Source organism: Mirounga leonina, unplaced genomic scaffold (assembly GCF_011800145.1).
Source record: "Mirounga leonina isolate KUSES-001 unplaced genomic scaffold, KU_Mleo_1.0 Mir_173, whole genome shotgun sequence".
Lineage (NCBI taxonomy): Eukaryota > Metazoa > Chordata > Mammalia > Carnivora > Phocidae > Mirounga > Mirounga leonina.
In genome coordinates, this window is record NW_023270447.1 from 80,188,823 (window position 1) to 80,214,017 (window position 25,195).

Genomic DNA, 25,195 nt, shown 5'->3' on the forward strand with positions numbered 1-25,195 from the left:
GATCCAGCCCAGCTTTGGCCTTGGCCATTTCTTAGATGCCACCTGTTTGCTCTTTGCCTGGGTAGCCCTGCCTGCTCGCCGCTCAGGAGGCAGGGGGTCCCTCCGTCTGCCACTCTGTCCCTCGGAGCTGCTGGTAACCAGCCCGGGAGGCTCAGGTGGGTGGGCGGGCCTTGGGCTTCCTGGCTGCTTGGTCTGCAGTTTGGCTTCCTCTTCGGGCCAGTTTGGTGAATTCACAGTGTGAACTCGGCCGTTCAGCCCGCCTTCCTGTAGTGGGGCTCTGTCTGTTCCTGCCGCCGGCTGCCATTTGACGCTGCGGGAGCTTGAGGCGCGGTGGGGGGCGTTCTCAGCCGTCCACGCAGACGTGCGCCGCCAGGAACTGTCAGCCTCTGCCTTGCAGCCTCTGCGCTCCACAACTTGAGCCATCACTCCGAAGTCATTGGGAGAAAATTGGGGCCCTTTTCCTGAGACTCGTTATCGAAGGCTTTGGCGTTGTGGTAAAAAGGGCAGGTTTGCAGCCTGGATCCCCCGGCCCGCCGCCGTGTGGCCTGGGGCGGCTTCTCTCCAATCACTGAGCTCCCTGCGCCCTCGGGATGATCACGTGTGCTCCCACGTGTGCTCCACAGCAGGCTGGAACAGAGATTGGGCGTAAATGTGTAAGGGAGACAAAACCATTAATAGTACTTCTTAGTAATCTTACATAACTTTCCAAAATAAGAGCAGTAGGAAACCCTCTCCAAATGTCATTTGCGTGACATTTTGTGGAAAAGAGTTTCTCAAGATGAGGGTGTAGCTCTTATAGGGTGAAACAGGAGACCTCATAGGACCCACTTGCTCTGGGGGGGTGGGGGGGCGCGTCTCGTGGCTGGTGCCTCTCCTTCCTCCCACCTGCTGGGAGCCTCCTCCTGGAGTGCGGGTGTGAGTTGTAAACCTGCTGTCTTTTTTTTTTTTTTTTTAAAGATTTTATTTATTTATTTGACAGAGAGAGACACACACAGCGAGAGAGGGAACACAAGCAGGGGGAGTGGGAGAGGGAGAAGCAGGCTCCCCGCTGAGCCGGGAGCCCGATGCGGGACTCGATCCCAGGACTCTGGGATCATGACCTGAGCTGAAGGCAGTCGCTTAACCAACTGAGCCACCCAGGTGCCCAACCTGCTGTCTTTTGAACGGCTTTCCTAGCCAAGGCTTTTCTGATTCCTTCATTTGTTTCTAAGCTTTCATCTGGGACCCTGGGGAGACAGTGCCACGAGATCCGGCGCCTGCTCTCCAGCAGCTCCCGTCCGCGTGGGAGACAGTGTGCAATCCAGGGAAACCGAGAGAAGCAGCACGCGCAGGCTGGTGGTCCACAGCACAGTGCTGGGGCGGGCTGCCTGGGTGTGAGTGCCGCAGACCCTCTCTGTTCCTTACTCTCCTCCTCTGTAAAATGGGGATGGGGGGTTGTTTGGAGGATGAACTAATGCATCTCATGGGCTCCTTGCTCTGGTCCCAGGAAGGGCGCAGTAACTGTTTGTATTAGCATTGATTCAGCAAATAGTCACCCATGTAGTGACCAACACGAAGTCCCTGCTTTGTTGGGATGAGACAGATCATGAACACGAGCCTTTCCAGTACTAAGTGCTGCGAAGAAACAGCCAGTGATGTGCCGGGCGGGCAGGGGCGGCGGGGCCCCCTCCCGTGGTGCCCTCTCCGGTGGTGCCCTCCAGGTGAGGTGACAGTGCGGAGAGGGAGCCAGCCACTGGGGACCGGAGGGGGCCAGCCGGTGCAGGGGTGCTGAGGTGGAGGAATGGAAGACGGGTCTGCTGCTGAGTTGAGCCACGCAGGGCCTTATGCATCAGGTTCTATTCTAATGGTAACAAGACTTAGGGTTTTAAGCAGGAGAATACTGTGATCTTATTTATGTTAAAGAAGGTTATTTCAGTTGCTGCACAGATGGAAGGATTGTGAGAGGCAAGGGTAGAGGCAGGGTGACAACAGCTGGGATGCTCAGTGAGAGAGAGGGTGGTGTCGGGGAGGTGGCCAGAACTGGGGTTGGGTCAGGGTCACATGATGGGTAGGTTGACATTGATGCCAACCAGAAGGCACCTGGGGTTTGCCTGCATTTGAGTGATGTTCACCCATAGGGCTGGTCATCACCAGGCCCCACCCCATCAGGACATGCTGACTCCACATCCAGTGCTCTTCCCACACCTCCCTGCAGCCTCTTACCATCATCCTGGCTGTATTCACGTGGTGGTGGAAGGCTCACTTGGGACTGGGAGCCAGCTTGCAGCCTTTTCTGTTCTTGGTGCTCAGGCACATAAGGGTCATCAGCTTGGCGCGCCTGGGTGACTCAGTTGTTAAGTGTCTGCCTTCGGCTCATGTCATGATCCCAGGGTCCTGGGATCGAGCCCCGCATTGGGCTCCCTGCTCCACGGGAAGCCTATTTCTCCCTCTCCCACTCCCCCTGCTTGTGTTCCCTCTCTTGCTGTGTCTCTCTCTGTCAAATAAATAAATAAAATCTTTAAAAAAAAAAAGGGACGCCTGGGTGGCTCAGTCGGTTAAGCGTCTGCCTTCGGCTCAGGTCATGATCCCAGGGTCCTGGGATCGAGTCCCGCATCGGGCTCCCTGCTCCGTGGGGAGCCTGCTTCTCCCTCTGCCTCTGTCTCTCATGAATAAATAAACAAAATCTTTAAAAAAAAAAAAAATCTTAAAAAAAAAAAAAGTGTCATCAGCTTGTTCCCTGAGTATTCACTGACCATGAGTTAAACATTGTGCCAGACCCGGGCAATACAAAAGTGACCAAGAAGAACATTACCCTTGCTCTCCTGGAGCCTACAGCCTAGTGGGGGAGATGGACACCAACAAGGTAGTCATGGCGCCCGGAGGGGGGCATGCTGCTACGAGGCTGCAGTAGGGGGCTTGGCGTCAAGAGGGTCAGGAGGGGCTAGGCTTGAGCTGAGGAAATAGTCTAGGCAGAAGGAACCACAATGTGCAAAGCCTTGTGGCAGGAAGGAGCTTAGTGAGTAAAGAGGGACAGAAGGAAGACGGTGGCAAGGAGCAGGCTGGGAAATGAGAATGGAGAGGTGGGCAGGACTCTACTTCTAGCCCCCAGTGTGTGTGTGTGTGTGTGGGTGGGTTATCTTCTTCCTAGGAGACTTTGAAGGGTGTAGGCTGTGGGGCTGATCAGGTGTGAGTCCTAGTTTGCTTTGACCCAGGTGTGGAGAAGGGAGGGTGCCAGGGCAAGTGTGGGTCAGGAGACTACTGTGGTACACCGGGTGACACATGCTGGCTTGGGCAAGAGGGGGAGGGTTGGTATTGGGGATGGAGAGAAATAATAATACTTGTAATAATAAATGTTTCATAGCCTTATTACTGGCATATAGTAAATGCTCGGTAAATGTTCTCTGCATAACGGATAGGCTTTGGTGAGGGAAAACCCTGAGATTCCTTTTCGGTATGTTGAGGCCTCATACTTGAGAGTTGTAGAGTCCTTCAGAGAAGTGGAGGCAGTAGTAACTGGCTGATGTAGGGAGGCATTATTTGCTCATCTTCCCAAACTGTCATGTGCAGAAGTGTTCTCTCCTCTGGTCCCAGCCTTGTCCCTGAGTAACTGTGTGTCCCAGGGAGCGAGCGCTTGCCTCCCAGAACGTCCGCGTCCTCTCCTGTAGCGTGGGGATGCTGTTGTCTGCCTTACAGCTTTGTCGGGGGGTCCGGTGACTAAGGTGGGAGCTCTTAGGTGCTGCGCACATGTAAGGTGGTATTGGTAGTATTTTATCCAGTGGTAGATGTTCCTTTCCATCCTTCCACGGCATGTTAGTTGGGAGTAGGGGAAAAAAAAGCTTTCCTGTTTTGCCAGTTACAGGATTGTCCCCTTGCATTTTTTTTTTTTTAAGATTTTATTTATTTATTTGAGAGGGAGAATGAGAGAGAGAGCACATGAGAGGGGGGAGGGTCAGAGGGAGAAGCAGACTCCCCGCCGTGCAGGGAGCCCGATGCGGGACTCGATCCAGGGACTCCAGGATCATGACCTGAGCCGAAGGCAGTTGCTTAACCAACTGAGCCACCCAGGCGCCCGTCCCCTTGCATTCTTAAAGACTTCTTGTATGCCATCTGTGGCAGTAAGTTCATTCCTCTCTTCCATAGTCTTCCCGTCCCTGTTCTGTCCTCTGCACCTGCTGCTTCCCTTCTTTGTGCCACGGTCCAACCTCCAGATCTTGTGGTGGCTTCTCCTTAGGAACTCGTGCTGACCTGGTGGGCATTTCTGAGCAGCTCAACCGCTGAGGTCATTGATAAGTTCTCGGATTGAAATGTCGTTAAGGCCTTAAAGTGAAACAGGAACCACTGGTAATAACGAAAGGAACAATAACAGTCCCTCCGCATAGCTGGTTTGGGGCATATCAGCCCGCTCTGCGGAGTGACACTAACTGAGCAGTGATCAGTTTTGCAAACTTGATGATTCAGCAGAGTCTCCCTGGCACCAGATGAGAGCAGTCCTGGCATGCAGGGACGAGTCATGTAATAGCAAAGAGAGTTCTTACAAATAATAAACATCCCTTTCGGGGCGCCTGGGTGGCTCAGTCGTTAAGCGTCTGCCTTCGACTCAGGCCATGATCCCAGGGTCCTGGGATCGAGTCCCACATCGAGCTCCCTGCTGGGCAGGGAGCCTGTTTCTCCCTCTCCTGCTCCCCCTGCTTGTGTTCCGTCTCTCACTGTGTCTCTGTCAAATAAATAAAATCTTCAAAAAAAAAATAAAACATCCCTTTCTGTTATCCAAAGATAAATATCAGAGGTGGTGTCACTGGGGTGTTTCATAACCTTTTGTGGACTCTTGACTGGTCTTTTCCAAAACAAACGCAGTGAGTGCATTTGAGATACTTCTCTTCCTTTGCCCCTTTATCCTTCAGAAGTAGGAGATTTTCCAACACAAGCTTCAATATCAGTTGGCATTGTGAAGTGTAAAAGGATAGGGTTTTTTTTGTTGTTTTTTTTAAAGATTTTATTTATTTATTTGACAGAGAGAGACACAGCGAGAGAGGGAACACAAGCAGGGGGAGTGGGAGAGGGAGAAGCAGGCTTCCCGCCGAGCAGGGAGCCCGATGCGGGGCTCGATACCAGGACCCTGGAATCATGACCTGAGCCAAAGGCAGACGCTTAACGACTGAGCCACCCAGGCGCCCCAAAAGGATAGTTTTTAAGGGCGTTTGCTTCCAAAGGTTCTTGTACCAGCTTGTCTTTTTCTGGACTCTGTTTTCTCAAACAACCGAGTTGATCCTCGATAATCTCCAAGTGATCTTCCTCCTGCTTCAGGATGCACCTATTCGAGGCTGTAGAGACACCCCTGAAGTGTATAGTAAGTAAAACGGACTTTTTATATATCAGATCATATAAAGGACCATATAATGGTCCATATAATGAACTTCTAAAAAATTTTAGAAAGTAAGAATTCCTTGTGCGTGTGATTAACCCTGGCGGGAAGTCTGTTTGGAGGTCGGGAAGGACTAGAATGCTCCCATGTTTGGTGAGTCAGGAGGCACTGTCAAACATGGTCTTGCTTCGAGATGCCTTGCTGTCGGCCTCTTTGGAAGCGCTCCAGCCGCGTTTTGTGAACACACACCTATTCTTCACTGGTCCAGAATGTAATCCACAGCAAAGCCATCACTGTTACCCGCCTGAGCCCCCTGAAGTTGAGCTCCGGCCCCTTTGGGAGAACTGGGACTAGTGGAAGAGCATATGTCTGAAAACCACCATAGCAGTCTTGTCTAGAATCTAGGATGCCAAAGTGGCAACCAGAGTCTTCTGAATTAAGTTCCAAAAAATGGATTGTTCCTAGGTGTGGCTGCAGGAGGAGAGGACATAGGCTTGCTCCCAGGACTGTCAGCATCAATCTATGAACTTGGACTGAGTTAGGGACAGCTGGGGAATAATTGAACCGGGAGGATCAGGTTTCGAGTGTGAACAAAGATACTGAGAACTGCCTTGTAATCATTTCAGCGTGAGGCATGCTCCCTTCTGCCTGGACCTTTAAGGAGGCTGAAATAGTTGAAAGGGAGCAGCTGAGAAAGAGGAACATGGTGATACCCTGTCTGTCTTCACCTGGAACTTGATCTGAAAGGGAAGTGGGGATCGTGGAAGGAGCATGGGCCCTGGAGTTGGGCAAACCTGGTTCCAATCTTGGGTCGGCCTCTTCCAGGCACTGTGGCTCGGGGGGAGCTCCTGAACCTCATTTTCTTTCTTTCACCTACTGGGGAGTGAGAAAGAGTTGACTCTGTGTGTGTTACGTGCCTATCGGGGTGGGCATCGAAAAGTGGCAGCTGCTATTGTGGGCCCCCTGGAAAGGGTGTGATTGTTTTAATGCCGGTCCTGTGCCAGGAACTCCACCAGGCTCTCATTTCATCCTGACAGTCTCTGAGGTTGGGTAGTGGTAGTCCCATTGCACAGGTGAAGAAACTTGCATGCGTGGAGGGGGGGTTTAAGTAACTCATGTGAAAGTTCCATTAGAACTGGGGACCGGGCCTCCTGGGTGGCTCAGTCGGTTAGGTGTCTGCCTTCAGCTCAGGTCATGATCCCGGGGTCTTGGGATGGAGTCCTGCATCTGGCTCCTTGCTTGGTGGGGTGTTGGCTGCTTCCTCTGCCTCTGCCCCTCCCCCCGTTTGTGCTAGCTCTCTGACAAATAAAATCTTTAAAAATAAATAAGTAAAATTTAAGGAACTCCTGGGGACTGATTACTGGTGATCCCTAGTGCTAGCTAGCACACAGATCTTTTTTCTTCAAGGACTCAAAAATGATAATAGTCGTGGTCTCCTTCTGATTTAATTTATTGTAGAAAATCAGAAACAATAGCAGAGTATATAAAAATAAGAATCACCTTAATTCCATTACTTAGACAAAATACTTGTTATTTTGGAGTACTTCTCTCTGGCTGTTTATGATTGTTCTTTACTGTTCTGGTGGATATATAAATAGATACTGTTGTGTTTCTCTTCTATTCTCTTCTGGGTGGCAGGATAGGATGGCAGTTAAAAACCTGGCTTCTGGAGCTGGGCTGCGTTCATATTCCAGTGCTGCCACTTACCAGCTTCGTGACCCTTGATGAGTTTCATAACTTCCCTGTACCTCGGTCCTCATGTCTAGGAAGTAGGATTAATAGTGGAAGCTATTTTATAGGCCTGTTAGGAGGAGCGAATGAATTAACACTAAGCACTTAGAACAGTGTCTGGGACACCGTAAATCCTTTGTCAGTAGAACTGTGGTTAAAATCATCATCACCGTTTTTGTGTATCGGGTACGTTTCCTTTATAAACCTGATTTTAGTTGTTTGCTGACACGTTGCGTAGACCTAGCGTGACGCACATTGAAGACCTGCTGCTGCCTTCATTATTTGAGCATGCTGGTGGAGAGCTCAGGAGCAGGGGCCGGTGTCCCTGCGTCTCCAGTCTGAGACCAGATGCAGAACACTGAAGAAGCCCCTCCCCGTTTCCTCGGCTCCCGTGCCAGATTGGATTCACGTCCTGTCAGACCAGGGCATTGCTTTTTCTTGGCTGTCGTCAGAATTTCCAAGCCTCAAGACCCCACTTTGCTCTCTTACCCCTGGTTCCGGCCCTGGAAAATGTGGCCTTTCAGTCCTGCTTAGTGACACACAGCATACTTTGTGCCTGTGGGCCGCACCTCAACTCCAGGGTCAGGAGGTGTGTGGTGGTGGAGCTGCTGGGGTTTCATCTGCAAATGAAAACCACCTGGCCAGCTGCTAGGGTCGGATGGAAGCCAGATGGGGGAAGTGGGGAGGGGGAAGTGGGGAGGGGGCCGCGGGCGGCCTGGAGCAGCGTCCGAGTGTCCTGGCATCTCAGCTCATCAGGGGCTTGTTTATGAGCCCATGTCTCTCCAGTGCCCAGACGGGTCCGGGGGCGGGGCAGGGTTCTCCCACCCGGGCCACAGCCAGCCTGAAGGATGTGACCCCGAACCTAGAGAGGTGTCACGTGTGTCAGATCAGACGGAAGAAGGGGAGCAACAGGTGGCTAAGTGGCCATCGGGCTGGAAACTGTAACTGTCAGGCCGAAGGGAGGCGGCAGGGAAAGTAAACAGCAAAGTTAATGGACTCCACATGGTACACGGGCAGGAGAGGTTTTTGGATGAGAGCAAGACCAGTGATTAAACCGAGAGACACTGAAAACAGTCCCACCCCCCCCCCCCCCCCCCCCCCCCCCGGAAATGTGTTGGCTAAGTGACAACTTGCTGCAGAGGAGGGAGTAAAGCTGGTCTGGTCTCCAGGCCACTTCTCATGCGAATCATTTGCAGTTGAATGAAGGGAAAAAGCATTTATGGAAGGTAAGAGGTGGCAGAGCACTTTGCATCGTCCTTTGGTCTGAGTTGTCCCAGTTGCCACCAGGATTTGATTGGTGGTTCAGGGAGGGATGGGGGGAAGTTTTTACCTCTGGGCCTTGTGGGTTAAAGGGGTTGGTGGAGTGGAAAGTGATGTGTTCATTTCAGTGTCTAAACACTCGTATCTGGGGGCAAAAAGAGTAGAAAAATATTAATTAGATACCCTAACGGGAGGAGGGAGGAGCGCGGCAGTAAGCCCATCCAGATTGATTTACAGCTAGGAGTAAAAGTTCTGCCTCGCAAAGGAAAAATCCCCTCAGAGAGAAAGTGCCGGGAGAGAAGGGTGTTCTGGATGTTTACTTTCGCCTCTGGAGCTGCCCCAGCGTGTCTTTCCCTGCCAGCGGCTAGGCTTGCTGCTGACCCCACGGGCTCTGCAGCCCCGTCTTCTGTTTGATTACTTGGAGATTATTCGGCTTCCTGTGTCTGTAGACCCAGGGCCCCTTAACACGCGATTGGCTGATAGGTTGGCTGGCTATTAACTCTCTTAAAAGGAAAGCCCACCCACACCATGCCTGGGAGGTCCTCATGCGCCCAGCACCCTGGAGCTGGAGTCTGCCCGGCTGCCTGTGTTAGCGCTGTCTCTACCCCCTCTATCCCCACGTTGACGAAAGCTCTGAGGATAAGCAAGTGACAGGGCCCTAATTAGAGTGCTAACATCACACCTGTTCTAGTTCTTTTTTTTTTAAAGATTTTTTCATTTATTTATTTGAGAGAGAGAGAATGAGAGAGAGCAAGCACATGAGAGGGGGGAGGGTCAGAGGGAGAAGCAGACTCCCTGCCGAGCAGGGAGCCCGATGCGGGACTCGATCCTGGGACTCCAGGATCATGACCTGAGCCGAAGGCAGTCGCTTAACCAACTGAGCCACGCAGGCGCCCCCACACCTGTTCTAGTTCTTAAACACAAAATGAACTTTGTGCCGTAACTACAGTTAATCGCACATTGATTGGTGGCACCAGCTCATCAACGTGGCTCAGCATCCTGGTTGAGGCTGCCAAGCAGAAGAGCGGAAGGCTTGTGAGCTCCTGGGGCTGTGTTGACGTGGGCCACCAAGCTGTGCCCTGTCCCGCCACTCCTCAGCTGAGCCCTGGCCTGCTCTGCCCCTGACCTTGGGGTGGCGTCCCGGGGGCATGGCTCTTCAGGGAACCTGCCAGCTAAAATCCTGTAGCTGGACTGCTGTGTCTGCAGAACACTCTTGGGAAGGCATGAAGGTCTGTGGCTCCAGCTTCCTTCTAGGTGGTATTGGGCTCCCTCAAGGACGAGGCCTGGTCCTGCCCAGGGACCCTGTCAAGGCTGAGGTTTAAATTCAGTGTGTTTTTCTCTCCCGCTTGAAGACAAAGCAGCAACAACTACAAAATCCTTATTTCTCAAAGGGTGATAGAAGTTTCACATGCTCCTAGCAGAGATTATTCTCAGTGAGGGCTGGGAGAGAAGGCACATCTCCTGGGGGGCCCACTGTGATCTAGAGTGTGGTGGTTGTCATTTTTTGATCGGTGGGGTTGTCCTCTGGGAAAGCAGAGTCAGCATTAGAATTTTATGTCTGGAAAATAAAGCCTGGTTTCTACACAATACAGACCCTAGAGGGTAAAGTTAACGAAATCCATTTGGCAGATGGGTCATAGATATTTTAGAGGTTGAGGAATACCTCTAAAAAAGTTTGGAAGGTTCAGAAAAACAGGTAAAAGGAGAAAAAGAACCACTTAATTTCCCTACCCAGAGAAAGACTCTACTAACATTTTCATATATTGTTTCTCTCCAGGATTTCGGTATTTTTTTCCTCAGTTGAGATTAAATATGTATATACAACTGTGCTCATTTAACATAAAATATATCATTTTCCCATGTTTTAAAGGACTTTCTCTGCAAACATTGTAATGGTTACAGGCTATTTGATCATTTTCCCTTTGTTGGGGAGGTTATTTCCAGTTTTTCGCAAACGTAACAGTGGGCATCTTTGTGCATACATTTGAGTGATTTCTTTAGGGTAGATTTTCCTAGAAGGGAACGAACACTTTAAAAGCTTTTGACACATAATTGCCAGTTACTTTCTAAGAGAATTGTACCCCTTTCTGTTCTTCTTGGCACCCAGATTGCTTTTCTGTTCTGTAGTCATTGTGCCCTTAGGTAGTGCGTTTTCCGCTGCTCACTTTCTTCCACATGGCTGATGTCCTGGTACTCCTTTTCACTTTGGCCCATTTATCTTCACCTTTGAGTACTTCCAGGGAGTAACATCGTGTCATGGCAGCTTTAACGTTTCTTTTGGATGAGAGCAGTGTTCTCCGTGTTCGTGCACACAGCACGTCCTGAACCTCGTGTGGTATGTGGGCCCTTGGGCCAGCGCTCCGTCTCCGGGCGGTCCGGCCCGAGCCTCATGAATGGCTTCTCGGGGCCAGTTCTTACACTGCACCCTGTGCAGAGGGGGACTGACCTCGGCCCCCTTGCCCCCCAACTCTCGCTCTTGCACATTATCTGAGCAGCCTTGTGTGTGGGAGGTTTGTCCCGTGATTCCTCAGGCTGCCAGCTTCCTCTGCTCCTTCCACGTGGACTTGCCAAGTGCTCTTGAGAGAAGCGGGGTGCGGAGCTATGGGCTCTTCCCTGCCCCTCCCAGCAGAGGCGGGCAGCGTTGGGGGGGGCAAGCCCCGCAACACTGTCGGCACCTCTAGATCTGCTGCTGTTGTGTTTCGGGTTTTTGCAACTGCTTTACAGAGGTACAATTTACATATCCTAAATCTCCCTGGTTTTGAGTGTACGGCTCAATTTTGTACATTTTTTAGTAAATTTACAGAGTGGCAGAGCCATTACCACAATCCGATTTAACAACATTTCCATCACCCCCAGAAAGACCCCTTGCACCCATTTGCGGTTACTTCCCATCCCCCCCCTGCCCCAGGCAAACCACTAATCTCTCCTCCTCTCTGGACGTTTCGTATATATGGAATCATGGATTGTTTTCTGAGGAAATTATTTGATTCTTGAAGTAATGCTTGTTGCGAAACATCTGGAAAAACGGAATCCCCATGATTAGTGTTAGTTACCTTTGGGGAGCGATGTCCTCTGGGTGGTGGGATCGTAGGGGGGCTTTGCACTTTCTGTAATGCTTGACTTGTTTACGGAGAGCTGGTATCCCATTTACAGTCGGAAGAAAAGGGGAAAGGGGCAAAAGGCACATATTTCAATTGTGGAAAATGCAAAAAAGTGTAAAGAGGATGAAAAACTAACAGTCCTGAGAATTCCCCCCTTGGGTCTAGAGCCGCTTTTACTTTGGTGTGGGTTTTTCCCCCCAGGCTCCTCTGCGCGTATTTTTAAAATTGAGCCCCCATATTTTGAATTTTGCATCCTGCCTGTCCGTATTGGTGTCACAAGAGCCCTTTTCTCACCTGACTGAAAACTTCTGAGTGATTGTGTAGGGGCTCATTTTATGGTTCACCGTAATTTAAGTACACGGAGCACTAAGGTCGGTTTTCCTTTTTGCCACTGTAAATAATGTGGAATGAATGAATGTGTGAAAGCTTTGTGTCAGACCTTTGCAAAACCCCCGGGGCAGGGGGGTTCGCACCTGAAAAAAAATTGTTTTTCTCCAATTTGCAGCTGCTTTTGCAAAATTGCTTTCTAGATTTCTTCTCTGGTTTTCGCCTGCTCCTTGAAATTATTTATTTGGCTCCAGGGATGAGGTTTAGATTTCCAGGAGGTGGCCCCTTTGTGTCAGGTTGGGGTGCGAGGTGGACAGTGGCAGGGAGGTGAATGGAAAAGCCAAACCAGGACCTCCAAACATGGCAGTGCCCTTGGGAGCCAGGATGTAGTTTATCTTAACAAAATCTTGTGTTTATAATCTAGATAGGGCTGAGGCACCTAGTGTTTTCTGTAAATAATCCTCTTTTGTTCATCTTTAGTTTTCAGTAAAGGTTTGTTTGTGTGTATGGGTGAGAAAATGTCTTAGTTGTTTTAAGAGGGTCAGTCCAAGAGATTTTTGGTCCTATTCAAGCCAGAGTTGCCAAGGGCCGGCAGGGGGTGGGGGGGGTGGCACATGGAAACCATCTGTGAGGGCAGCTCTGGGAGCACGCGGACTCCAGGAGAGCCGAGGAGCAAGTTCTTTGATGAGCCAGAATCTGAACAGAGGTTTTTAACCTGAGACGTTTGGAGATGGGAGGAGGAGGGTCTGTGAACCCACTAGCTACCTTATGCACACTGTTTCTCTCAGGAGAGGGTCCTTAGCTTTCATCACTTCATCTCTGGCCTCGCGAGGGGCAGCACCGTGAACGCCCCAGAGGGACTGGTGTCTTCCTTAACAAGCAAGGGACACCCACACTGCAGCCCCCGCATCTGCTCTGTGTGATCTTGGTCACAGGTGACCCAGCCTCTCTGCACCTCTCCTTGCTCCTTGTGAAGTGCCCAAGTGCTGGGCATGTTGGAGGCACTCAGATTCACATCAGAGTTCTTAACTGAATTTGAGCTCCTAGAGTTTTTAAAGGAGCCACGGACCCGAAATTGACCTGAGCCACCTTATATATCTCTTCCACCCTGAGTTGGGTGATGTTAATGTGGTTCTGTTATACCGTGTCCTGTTTATTTTAAAATAAGGAATAGATTAAAAAAAAAAAATCATTTAATAAAAGTAAGACGTACTCGTCATATAAAAGGATATAATTATTAGGTTCTTTTTGGGGGGAGGAAGGCCATGAAACCAAACCAGTGCTGGCCATCCGGGCATTTACCTTCTGCGCACTGAACGAAGGCTTCTTCCAGGGCAGTTGGTGTCGCAGAGTTAGTTACTGCCGCACAAGGGAGCAAGCAGTATTTTTACAACGTGTAGAGGAGCCAAGCTAAAGCCAGAACCAGTGGAACTTTCCTAAAACAAACCAGAGTTGGAGATTCTAGAGTGCCTGGTGGCATCTTTGCAGGAAACTAGCAAAAGCAGAGCTTATCAAGTTGAAGAGTTCTGGTGATTTTTGAGGACCCTGTGTTTTTTCAGTCCTTTAAGCGCCTGGCTGTTGCGAAGTTTCATATAGGGGTTCCTTTTGCTCCTTCCTTGGGGGACGGGGGGAGCTTCCCTGGCCTGAATGCAAGTGGGAGAAAGTTGCCTAATGTCCTGAAAACAGGCCTTGAAGCCTGCAAGAGCCTGGCTTAGTTGGCAGCTGGGACTTAACACACGGGGGTGTTGCCTGATATAAATTTGTGTACAAAAAAACAAAAACAAAAACCCACACACACACTAAAAACTTTTTATTATGGAAAATTTCAAGCATATAATATAATGAACCTCCATTTACCTGTTGCCCTGGCCAATCTTGTATCCTCTCCACCCACTCCACCCTCCCTTAGCTTAAATTAGTTCGAATCAGATCGTCTGGTTTAAGTTTAATGAGCAATCTGGGCAACCATTCTGAGAACAGAATTTTCCTACACTCTGTACTGAAGTCTGAACGAAGAGTGAGTGATTGCTGGCTTTTTTTTTTTTTGTCAGTTTAAAACCTTTTTTTTTTTTTTAAAGTTTAAAAACCCTTTAGCTTTTGGGACGCCTGGGTGGCTCAGTCAGTTAAGCGTCTGCCTTCGGCTCAGGCCATGATCCCAGGGTCCTGGGATCGAGCCCTGCATCAGGCTCCTTGCTCAGAACAGGGAGCCTGCTTCTCACTCTGAATGCAGCTCCCCCTGCTTGTGCGCTCTCTCTGTCTCTCTCTCTCTCTGACACATAATATCTTAAAAAAATAATTTAAAAAATAAACTCTAGCTTTTTTTGTAATGAAAAAATAATGCATGCCCCTTATGATTGGAAATCACAGCATTTACAAAGATGATAAAGCCCCTGACAAGGCCCCATCTGGAGAGACCCACGTGATTTTTGGAGGGCTCCTGTGCACGCCTCGCCTGCGCTCTTGCGCAATGTGAGGCTGCCACCTCCTTTGCCTTCTGCTGTGGAGCCCCCATCAAGCCGCCCCTCTCCCGGTGTCCCCATTGCCTCTGACACTTTGGAGCCTGGGGGCGGTCTGAAGTGAGTGGTTCTAGAGTTCTGAATTCTGAGTGTGGGGGGCAAGAGGGGTGAGCACGCCCATTACCACCCTCCAGTTGGTGGCTTGTTCTCTAGACACATGATGGGTGCCCACCAAATGAAGTTAAATGACTGTGCTACACCCCACTCCCACTGGGTTCACAGAGCCTTCTGCTTCTGCCTTGAACCCTGCCTCTCCCCGGCTGGCTGGGCAACAAAACCGAGTCCCACAGGAAATGGGGTGCTCCTGAGTGCACCTCCCACATTCCCTCTACTTCCAAGAAAAGTCCCCAAGCAGATGAATTCCTGTGTGCCCTGTGTCCCTGCCCTCTGAATGTGGGGGAGGGGACAGACCCCAAGTTCTGGCTGGGACACACGAGCTGCACGAAACCAAGAACATGCATGGCGAAGTACCTGGGATTCAGTCTTTGAGAGTTTCCAAACCTGCTTATTATTTATATTATGTATATTTTGAAAATTCATTAGCTATTCTTTGAAAGCATGGTTTTTAATGTAATAGCCTGTCTTAAGGATGACCTAGAGTGGAGCTGGATGCAGGAATACCTGTTGGGACACTAACTCTGAGTCACTCCGCCGAGGGGACCTCAGCGTGGATGTCTGCGGACTTTTCCTCCTTACAGTGTCCATTGGTGTAAAAACCACATGTCCGGGGCGCCTGGGTGGCTCAGTTGGTTAAGCGACTGCCTTCGGCTCAGGTCGTGATCCTGGAGTCCTGGGATCGAGTCCCGCATCGGGCTCCCTGCTCAGCGGGGGGTCTGCTTCTCCCTCTGACCCTCCTCCCTCTCGTGCTCTCTGTATCTCATTCTCTCTGTCTCAAATAAATAAATAAAATCTTTAAAAAAAAAAAAAACCACATGTCCTAGCGACATGGCAGCTTGGATCCAGCGGTTGCCATCCAGAACAGCTGGCCTTAGGCTGGATTGGAATTTACCTATTCACTGTGAGGAAGGTTGGACTGACCTGCCAGGGTTGGATTTCAGGAGAAATTCGCAATGTACATAAAGGAGCAAATTGTTTTTTTTTTTTTTTTTTTAAAGATTTTATTTATTTGACAGAGAGCAACACAGCGAGAGAGGGAACACAAGCAGGGGGAGTGGGAGAGGGAGAAGCAGGCCTCCCGCAGGGCAGGGAGCCCGATGCGGGGCTCGATCCCAGGACCCCAGGATCATGACCCGGGCCGAAGGCAGACGCTTAACGGCTGAGCCACCCAGGCGCCCCGAGGAGCAAATTGTTTTTACATTATTTCTGCCCGCCTCTATTTCTAACACGTATTCGTGACAAACGTATCTTTTGTTAAAGCGTTTCCTGGATGATTATACCTCCAAGTACTTCCTAAGTGGTTTATTGGACTTGTCAGGAACGGGTGTGTTTTTTACTTCAGCTGTGGGAATGGTGGTAGCAGCCCCCACCTGGGCCTGTCGTGCTCTCCTCTGTCTGGGCACAGCCTGTGACGGCGGCTGGAGGGGCTGCTGAGGTACTTGCCGCAGGACCTTGACTCCCTCGACCAACAGACACCACGCAATAAAACAGCCCCAGATGCTGCATCTAACAGGAGATTTGGAACGAGTGGCGCAAGCTCAGCACTCCCTGAGTCGGTGCAGCGGACCCTGGGGGATGCCGGGTGGAGGGGTGGTGTCAGACCCGTGTCCCAGCCGGGGCGAGCTGCTCTGTGGGCGACTTTGCCGGCGTGTGAGGTCCGGCTTCAAGGCATTTGAAGGGACGTCGTGTGGCCCGGACCTGGTGCGTCTTCGGCCTGTCTGGGGGGTGATGGGCAGGCCTGTGGGTGGGTAGAAGTTGCAGGTGGAGGAGCTGCTGTGTGGACAGGTGAGTCCTCCCCTCTGGTGGTGATCAGGCAGAGGCTAAAGGGCCCAGAACCGTGGGGGGTGGGGTGGGGTTTGTGATGGGGGAGGGAGGCTCTGGGCTCACTAAAACTCTGACCTTCTGGATTCTGTAAGAACAGCAGACCTTTAACTCAAAGACTTTTACTGGTTGATGCCATCATTTCCCACGTTAATACAGATGTGGATGGTTTTGCCGTATGGGAAAGAGGCTGTCTAAGGTTAGTTTTAGAACTTTTGTTCCTGTGGAATGGGGCAGTTTCTTGCTTTATCTCACTTTTCCGATGTGGAGTTTTGGGGATACCTTCCAGGAGACGTGTTGTTTCCTACCTCCATTGGGCTACCCCAAGGCCAGAAGACGTCTTTCCCACAGGACTCTCTTACCTGGGATGTGCCACCGTGTTCCCTGTCTCTTTGGACTTCGGTGGTCTTGGGCGGAACCTGCTGATTTTTACGTCCTGCGAGAATGCATCCTGGCTGCTGAGTCAATCTGTTTTGCATCCCTCGTTGGAAATGGTTTCTACCCCTGCCCCCTTACTCTGCATTTAGTCTTCCTCTGAGAATCAGCTAAAACTGTTTTCCCCAATCAGAGGACATTCCAATGTTGACCAGCTGCCTGCGGTTGGTTATAAGGGAAACTACGAGAAAGAGAGCGGGCAGTTCTTGCTGATGACCTTGAAGGCCTCTGAGGGCCTGTCAGCTTTTGGTGGGGAGTTGGGGAGACATCCCTGTTACTACCTTCTTTGAACAACACGGTGTGCTTGAGAGCTGACATCCTAACTTGGACAGTCTTACATGGCCCCTTCTTGTGCTGAGTCTCACTAGTGAAGGGCACAGGAAAATCGAAAAGGGAGCACAGCTCTGCGTCTGGGTCCTCCTTTCATACGTAACTTTGGGTGAGCCCTGAGCGCTGTCTGAGCTTCATCTCCCTGGAGAGCAGTGGGGAGTGTTGATGGTCACTTTTCCAGGGGCCTTGGGGGGCTGCTCGGCACTGAGACGTCTCAGAAGGTCTCTCTTCGCTCGGCTTGCTCTGGGTTTCCTTAAGCTTACTTCCTAATTGAATTTTCTCATTCAAACCTGCTTTCCTGAAGCTGTCGGGGAGCAGGGTGCTTTTGAGGTGGTAGAAACGTGGCCGGCTCTCTATTTTTTATTCTTTTCTCCCAACCTGATTGAGGTATAATTGAAGTATGCTAAGTGGCACGTAGTTGAAGTGGACAGTTTGATCCTTGCTGTTTGTTTTATGATAACGCGGAACATCTGCATCCCCGCACTTGCCTTCCTCCTGTGTCCGATCCTGCACTCCCGAGCTTTCCAGAAACCTCTTAGGAAGCAGGGATTCCAGCTGGCAGAGCTGTAACAAGTGTTTCCATAAGCATTCCCACGATCCTTTAAGTGAGGAGTGTGACCTCGGAACCATGTGCCCATTCCCCTCCCTTGACAGAGGAGGAGGTGGGAGGTAAGAACAATACCGGGATGGCTGTGCTCCCCGTCTGGGGCACGGCCGGAAAGCTGAGCATTTGTAGGCCATCCAAACACTGGTGTTCTCCTGGGATTCCAGGGTTAGGAGGGGAGGAGAGTGAATTGATTTCTACCTTCACGTTAGAGCAGAGAGAACTCGCAAAACAGCCCCCTCTGCTTTTCTAAGCTCTCCTGCGGTGCCTCCCGTTCGTTGGGGGCACGGAACTCATGAGCTACGTACAAGAAAATTGGCAAACGAGGGGCGCCTGGGCGGCTCCAGCGGTTAAGCATCCGACTCTTGATCTCAGCTCAGGTCTCGATCACAAGGTTGTAAGTTCAAATCCTGCGTTGGGCTCCTCTTGAAAAGGAAATTGGCAAACTAAAGCAAAGAGGCTTTCTCTTTGTGTTATGAAGCTCTCTCACCGGTGAGTTTTCAGGCTCGCTTTGCTGGGGCCTCTGGTACACAGTTCCTTCAGTTTCCCTGGGCTGGTGGAATACGGGGGATTCCGAGCTTTGGAACACCAGGAGGGTGTCTCGCTGTGACAGTGCCCGGGCTGTGTACCGGTGCCCGTTGGGTTTGGGTCCTAATCACTTTTCCAGTTAGAGAGATCCTTCGTTCTGGATCAGGTTTTCGTAAGCCCCTGCTGAAGGAGCGTGTGCTGCTTAGGCTGCTGACTCTGCATTCTGTGTTCACTCCTGTGACCAAGGGACAGGCAATGACCGATGTTACCGATGTTTATTTTCTTAGAAATTAGTGAGCACCCACTGGAAACCTTGTTTAGGAAGGTGTGTCTCCTGGGCCTTGGGGGCACACCGTGTGGCTGTGACCGTCATCTTTATCTGCGGGTGAGGAAGGGGCTGGCACTGACTAGAGGTGGTGAGGACAGCTACATCCCAGCCGCTGAGTTGGTCAGCGCCCTGTCCTCAGATTGCTCCCTAGCCTGCTCTGAGAAGCAGGTTGTGAGGACCTTTGGCCTGAGCCACAGTGACATTTCTTATATTCAGGAAGCCCTTACTGACTTGGGGCTTTTATGATAAGACTCTCTGCTTTTAATGAAAGCTCGCAGTGGATTTGTATGTCTGGATAAGAAACAACTTTATCTACCATGGGATGGGAAGACTCTGTTCTGAAAAATCGAGCCTTCAGGTTCATAAAGAACTGTCCTATGAGCCACCTTTGGGTTTCCACGTCGTGGAGGTCTGTGCTGAATTAGGCCCCAGCATCAAGCCCGAGCCAGCCCTGCTTCGATGTGACGGGGAGTCCATGGGGCTATGCAGGCCGAGCCCTCCTTGGTGCTCACGGTCGCCGCCATGCTCAAGAAGCCCAGAGTCCAGCACTGTGTTCTAGAGGTTGGCAGGAGGCCAGAGAGACCTCGATTTTGAATTTTAGATGATATCCTTTTATTTTTTTCCCCCTTTCTCTTCTCTTGACTTAACCTGTAAAATTTATGGAGCAGTGACGACATCCCATGCATGTGCTAAGTGCTGTATACAGAATACCCCCACGTGATCCTTCAGATAACAGTATGAAGGATGTGCCATTACTACCCTCCTATTAGAGCTTAGGAAACCTGAGGCCCAGGACGGTTTGGTAACTGGTCCAGCGTCATGCAGCTGGAATCTGATGCCCTCAGGATTTGAATGCAGACCACCTCTCTCAAACCTGTTCCTCCACTGGAGTGCGACACCACCACCACCCTCACTTGCTGCCCAGCTGGCCAAAGTGGATGCAAAATAACCAGCTCCTCCTCTTCTGGACGCTTGAAAACCAAGAGGTGGCAGGGGTCCTTAGGAACAAAGCATGGTGGCAGCAGGTGCCTGGCTGGCTGCCGAGCAGTTCGGTGTGGTGCTTAGGCACGCCAGCTTTGGGGTCAGGGAGACCTGTCTTTGAACCCCTGCTTCGGCACACGCACAGCGTGTAACCTCCCCACGCTCCCTGGGGGACAGTTTCCACTTCTGACAGGAATGCTAGTAGTGACCTTCTAGGATTGTGTTTTCAGATTCAGTGGGATCCTGGCATATGATCGCTTGGAACAATACCGTAAGGCGTTTTAGCTGTTACTGTGAATGCATTTGAAGCTGTGGGTCCGAGCCCGCGGTGGTGTAACTGCTCAGCGGAGACTGGTAGTTGCTGCTATAGCGACCGCACTGTGGGCTCTGTGGGCAGAGCCTGCTGGGGGCGCTGGCGCGGGGGATGGTGGTCACCGACACGCACGCTGTCGGGGTTTAGTAGTTCCTGGTCGTCAGAAAGAGATTTTGGATCTGGAAGTTGCTGCTTCCCTTCCTTTCATTCTTGCTGCTCATTGAGGGATGTTCAGCTCCTTACTCATCCCCCAAGTTTCTTGAGACAGAGCACTGAGCATTCGGGTGAGGGTGGAAGGGAAAGGAGATTGGAGCTTATGAAAATGTCTTGCTCGCGAGAGGCACAGCAGCTCTAAGGAAACGTGTGTTGACGGAGAAATAGTTTTCACTCCTACAGATCACTTTCATCTAGCCCAGAAGAACCAAAAAGAAGTGACCTGGCTCTGATTTGATTTTCAGGCTCTTGTTCCAGGCTACCCACTTGCGAGCGTGCGTTTTCATTCCATACAGGAGCGTTTGATTCTTGTGCGCGCTGGAACTAAATGCTGTGTGAAAGGATGGTGATGGTATCTCTCTCGATGGAGTACTTAATATATCTCAGGAACCGTGCTGCTTTCTTTGCAGATACTTTCTGAGGTGGTCTTCAATACTGCAGGGTAGGTACTACTTATATTCCCATTTAACAGATGAAGGAGTTGAGGCTCAGGGAGGAAGGACTTGTTCAGATCTTTTTTGCTCAGAAGAGGCAGGTGAAAGATTTACACTCTTGTCTGTCTTACTTCCAAGGTCCTTTGTGCCAGCCACTGACTGGCAAGGTTGTCTGTTGTAGGTCTTAGGTATTGAAGCCAGAAGACCCTGTTTTTAGGCATCTCTCTGCTTAGCTAGTCCTGACAGCCAGAAGGGAGGAGCTTTGAGACCAATCCTAGGTTAGATTTGCAAACTTATCACAGGTTGGTAACATGTCGTGTTGTGCTTCATCGTCACAACAGCACGTGAAAGCTTTGGTGATGTGTTTGGGGGTGCTAGGGGGCCAGCCGTTGTTTCAGGACTCTGTTGTACTTGTTGTTCCCGTGGTGGACAGTGTAGAGACTGGTCCCTAATAAGGAGCTGCCCTTGAGTTGCATAGGGCAAGCAGAGGTTGGAGAGTCTTCCATATTTATTCACATCTGAAATAGGACGTCAGGAACCCAGGATAGAAGTGGGCCAAGTGCTTTCCTTGATGGGTAAGCATTGTGTTCATCTTTTCCTCAATCCTCCCTTTGGCCATAAGTTAGAAGGCTGCACTGCCCCCTTTTAGATGAAATTCTTGGATTGAGGGAGCCTTTATTTTTTCCAAATCCCTTAAATCTTGCTTTTCCATCAAGATTTGTCTGTTTGCGGGGCGCCTGGGTGGCTCAGATGGTTAAGCGTCTGCCTTCGGCTCAGGTCATGATCCCGGGGTCCTGGGATCGAGCCCCGCATCGGGCTCCCTGCTCCTTGGGAGCCTGCTTCTCCCTCTGCCTCTCTCTCTCTCTCTCTCTCTCTCTCTCATGAATAAATAAATAAAATCTTAAAAAAAAAAAAAGATTTGTCTGTTTGCACCGTTTGCAGGTCAGAACCAAGGTCTCCCCCACACTTTTGGAAGCCGTGTACTCACGTCATTGGTGCAGACCCATGGCGAAATGTTCAGTTTCATCCAGGCCATCTCATAAATCCGGGTGGGAGGAGGCGTATGCGAATTGGCTGCTTCTGCAATGGGAAAGGGAGTCTACTTCTTTCTTAGCCTTCATCAGTGAACGTGTGGGTGATGTTTTCCCCAAACTTTTCTTTTTTTCATTGGTATTTGGAATACGGTGACATTCTGCTTTAATCGTCTTCGACTTTCATGAAAGGCTTCTTGACTTTTTTGTGCCGTTGAGGTAGAAGTGGACAGCACGTAAGACTTCCCTTGAAGATGTCTCAGGATTGCCCCTAATTATATGTGTAACTACTAGCCGACAAAGTGAAGGATTACAAGCTTGTCACGTGACACCAGTCAGGACCGTGCCGAGCGGCGGCTGTAGACACCTGTGAAGCGTTAATGATCAGACAGTAGGGAATGGCGTCTCGCACACCTTCTGAACGGGTCCAGGAAACCATCAGCCAGAGAAACTGCCTGAAAAAGGTGTTAGTGTTTTCGAGAGAGCCACCCATCGGTGATCGTGTTTGTGAGAATAGAGTCCGTAATCCGAGGTGACAGGAGATTTCAGAATTTGGTTATAGATAGAATTGTTCATAATTGGCCCAGCCTGGGAGAAGAGACTCACCCTAGCTGATTTTGTGAGCTGGAAAGCCGTCTCCAAAAGTCATTTGAAATTAATGTTTTTTTAGTTTGGGTTTTTTTTTTTAACATTTTCTAGAGCGTGTTCGGTCCTGGGAGGCAGACCTGTGTGTGTGTGTGTGTGTGTGCGTGCGCGCGCTGTATCCTCTGTCGTTCAGTGCTTGGAATCTGGGACCAGTCACTTAACTTTTCTAGGACTTGGTTTACCATCTGCAAAACCAGGATGAGAGTACCGATCTCATGGAGCCGTGGTGAGGCTTTCCCAAAACCCACATGTGCAGGGTCTGGTTCCTAGTAGGCCTCTAAGTTTGGATTCTTAGTGTTTTTGATAAAGAATGACTAATTTGGAAAATAAAATTATATGGATGATATAGAAGTGTTGTTTAAAACACCATTATTCTAGGGCGCCTGGGTGGCTCCATCGGTTAGGCGTCTGCCTTTGGCTCAGGTCATGATCTCAGGGTCCTGGGTTGGAGCCCCGTATTGGGCTTCTTGCTCAGCGGGGAACCTGCTTCTCCCTCTCACTCGCTCGCTCTCAAATAAATAAAATCTTTTTTAAAAATAAATAAAACACCATTGTTCTAATAATACAGAATAGTAGTAAAAATAGTGGTTTTGGGGGGTGAATCTATCCCCAGTCTTGAGTTTTGATTTAGGATTACACTGTAAGCAGACAGCACTAAACCTATATAATGAAGAGACTTGTTTTCTGGTCTTGGTTCATTTGCTTTTTAGTTATGTGATAAGTCTGATTTAGTTTTCTAAGTCTGGGCCTCAGTTTTTCTCGTTTTTAGAAGAAGTGGCTGATTAGATGTTTCTCAGGCTCCCTTCAGCTGAACGTTTCTCTGATTCGGTGTCTTACAGTCTGGGGAGGTAGAGGGGGGCACACCCAAGATGCCATGCTCCACTTCCCCCAGCTGGGGCATTAGCAGAGCCAAGAGCAGCGCGTAAGCAATCTGGCCGACCGTCCCGTCAGTTGTCATCTGACCTGGGGTGTTTCCCTGCGTAAACTCACCCCCTCTGCTTTGCGGGGCAGTCCTAAAGATCCAGCAGCACTTTGAGTTGAGTGCGGATCGGGAGCCGAGTGTCAGCGCATAGAAGAGCGGTCAGCGAGCTTTCTGGAGTACGCGCAGGGGGGTGGGGGGGTGGGCAGGGGAGGAGGCTGCAGGAGGAAAAAGGCTTCTGCCCTGCGGGGGGGGGGGGGTTGCCGCGGAACACCGGCTGCACCTGGGCTTCCTCCCCTTGCTGAGCGCAGCCGTGTAGAATGTGCTCCCACGCTGGGGCCTCCTGCAGGACTCGGTTGAGAATTTTTGCCATTCCACCAAGTTTACCAGATAAACTTTGATCCCTGCAGAGAAGCCATTCTGTGTGCTGCAGTTAGAGGTTTTGGGACCATACGCACTGAATTGGTTATCCGGAACCTTTTTTTTAACCCGTGCTCCGCCTGCTGAGCGTGATCGGTTTGGATCTTTCCCTCCCTGAAGGGATGTGTAAGGGGGCCATCAGCTGAGGACCGTTGTGGTATCTGACACACAGCCTGTACAGAGGTTGCTAAGTTTTGCTCTGGAATTAATGTACCAAGGAGGGAGGCACCTGGAGATTGTCACTGCTGGGTGGGGAGTCGAAGGTCGTCTGGGGACTCCCTGAGGGCCGTTCCATTTGTCTGCTTTCAGTGTCCTCAGGTGGGCTTGGGAACAGCAGTAGATACAGAGAAGCTGGATTGGCGGAGATACTCCTTGGTGCTGTCCTGGCCAGAGGGCTTCAGAAAGACAGCCGAGCAGGGAGAGAATAGTACAGAACAGAAAAAAGGTCTTTTTGGGGTGAATATGGAATTTGATCCACTCTTCCTGTCTTTTGGCTTTAGGGGAGCCATGGGTCCCCTGCGCTCCATCCTAAACAGGGCGGGGGGGCGCGTGTGGGGTGGGAGTTGCGGGAATCTGCCCTCCTTTGTTGGTGCTTCATGACTTGGAAACGGAAATAACACTCCGCCTACCTTGCTCGAGACTCCTGGCAGCCTAAATGGAAAACCTGCGTCAAATGAGCAAAAAATCAGGGAGGAAAGGGCCCTTGAGTCCCCACAAACTGTTGTGTGAAAGTCCTAGCAGATAAGCCATATGCTTTACACTCTGGGAAGACCCCTGCCCTTTGTGGAGGATGGGCTGTGGGGAGCTGGCGGGGCAGACGCCGGGCCAGACACCCTGCCTCAATAGCGCCCATCCTGTGGCATGGGGAGCGTCGTGAGCTTGTGCCTCAAAGCTTCAAACGCCAAGACTCCAAGGGATTAAGCGGAGACTGATGGAGCTCCACCCTGCAGGTGAAGTGGGAGAATAGGAATTTTTATTGTTATTAGAGCACATCTGTGCCCGCAGAGTCTTAGACTATTTTGGAAAAAGCTGTGGACCCTTAACCTTGGAAAACTGTGTGCACACGTGTGTGTGCGCGCGCACACACACACACGCCTTCATGCGTATGCACTTCTGCCTTCACACACACACTCCTGCTTTCTCCCTCATGCATGCATGTACACACACACCTGCCTTCATACACACACCCCTTCACACACTCATGCATACATATATGCCCCTGCCTTCACACACACACACACACACACACACACACACCCCTCTGCTTTCTGTCTCATGCATACATACATATATACCCTTACCTTCACACACACACACCCCTACTTTCTCTCACACAGACATATACACGCCCCTACCTTCACACAGACACACAAACACACCCTTCCACAAATTGTCAACGTGCTCACAAGCTGCGGGGCAGTGACTATACCCCAAGTTAAGAACCTGCGATTTATTCCTTCCATCAAAGTTGATTTGGTTTTGGTTTTGTTTTTTTTTTTTTTTTTAAAGATTTTATTTATTTATTTGACAGAGAGAGACACAGCGAGAGAGGGAACACAAGCAGGGGGAGTGGTGAGGGAGAAGCAGGCTTCCCGCTGAGCAGGGAGCCCGATGAGGGGCTCAATCCCAGGATCTGGAATCATGACCTGAGCCGAAGGCAGACGCCCAACGACTGAGCCACCCAGGCATCCCTTGGTTTTGGTTTTTTAAAGCAAGAATAGGTTTCCAGTTTCCACATCCATAGTAGATTAGAAGCAACATATTAGATGAGGAAGTATAGTGCAGAGAAGAGCAGAAAAA

General features: G+C 50.4%; 1 protein-coding gene across 5 annotated transcripts in view; it reads left to right on the forward strand.

Annotated features, from left to right (window-relative positions):
- The window catches only part of CAPZB (capping actin protein of muscle Z-line subunit beta), a 131,261-nt gene that overhangs the window by 26,530 nt on the left and 79,536 nt on the right, over positions 1–25,195 (forward strand). Inside the window, exon 1 of one of the 5 annotated variants that reach the window (XM_035019622.1) lies at positions 5,157–5,326. The exons of the other annotated variants lie outside the window; for them this stretch is intronic. Within the exon in view, the coding sequence (XP_034875513.1) occupies positions 5,285–5,326 (42 nt within the window). The 5' untranslated portion in view covers positions 5,157–5,284. Of the gene's footprint in view, positions 1–5,156; positions 5,327–25,195 lie in introns of those variants that run through there. 5 annotated transcript variants of the gene reach the window in all.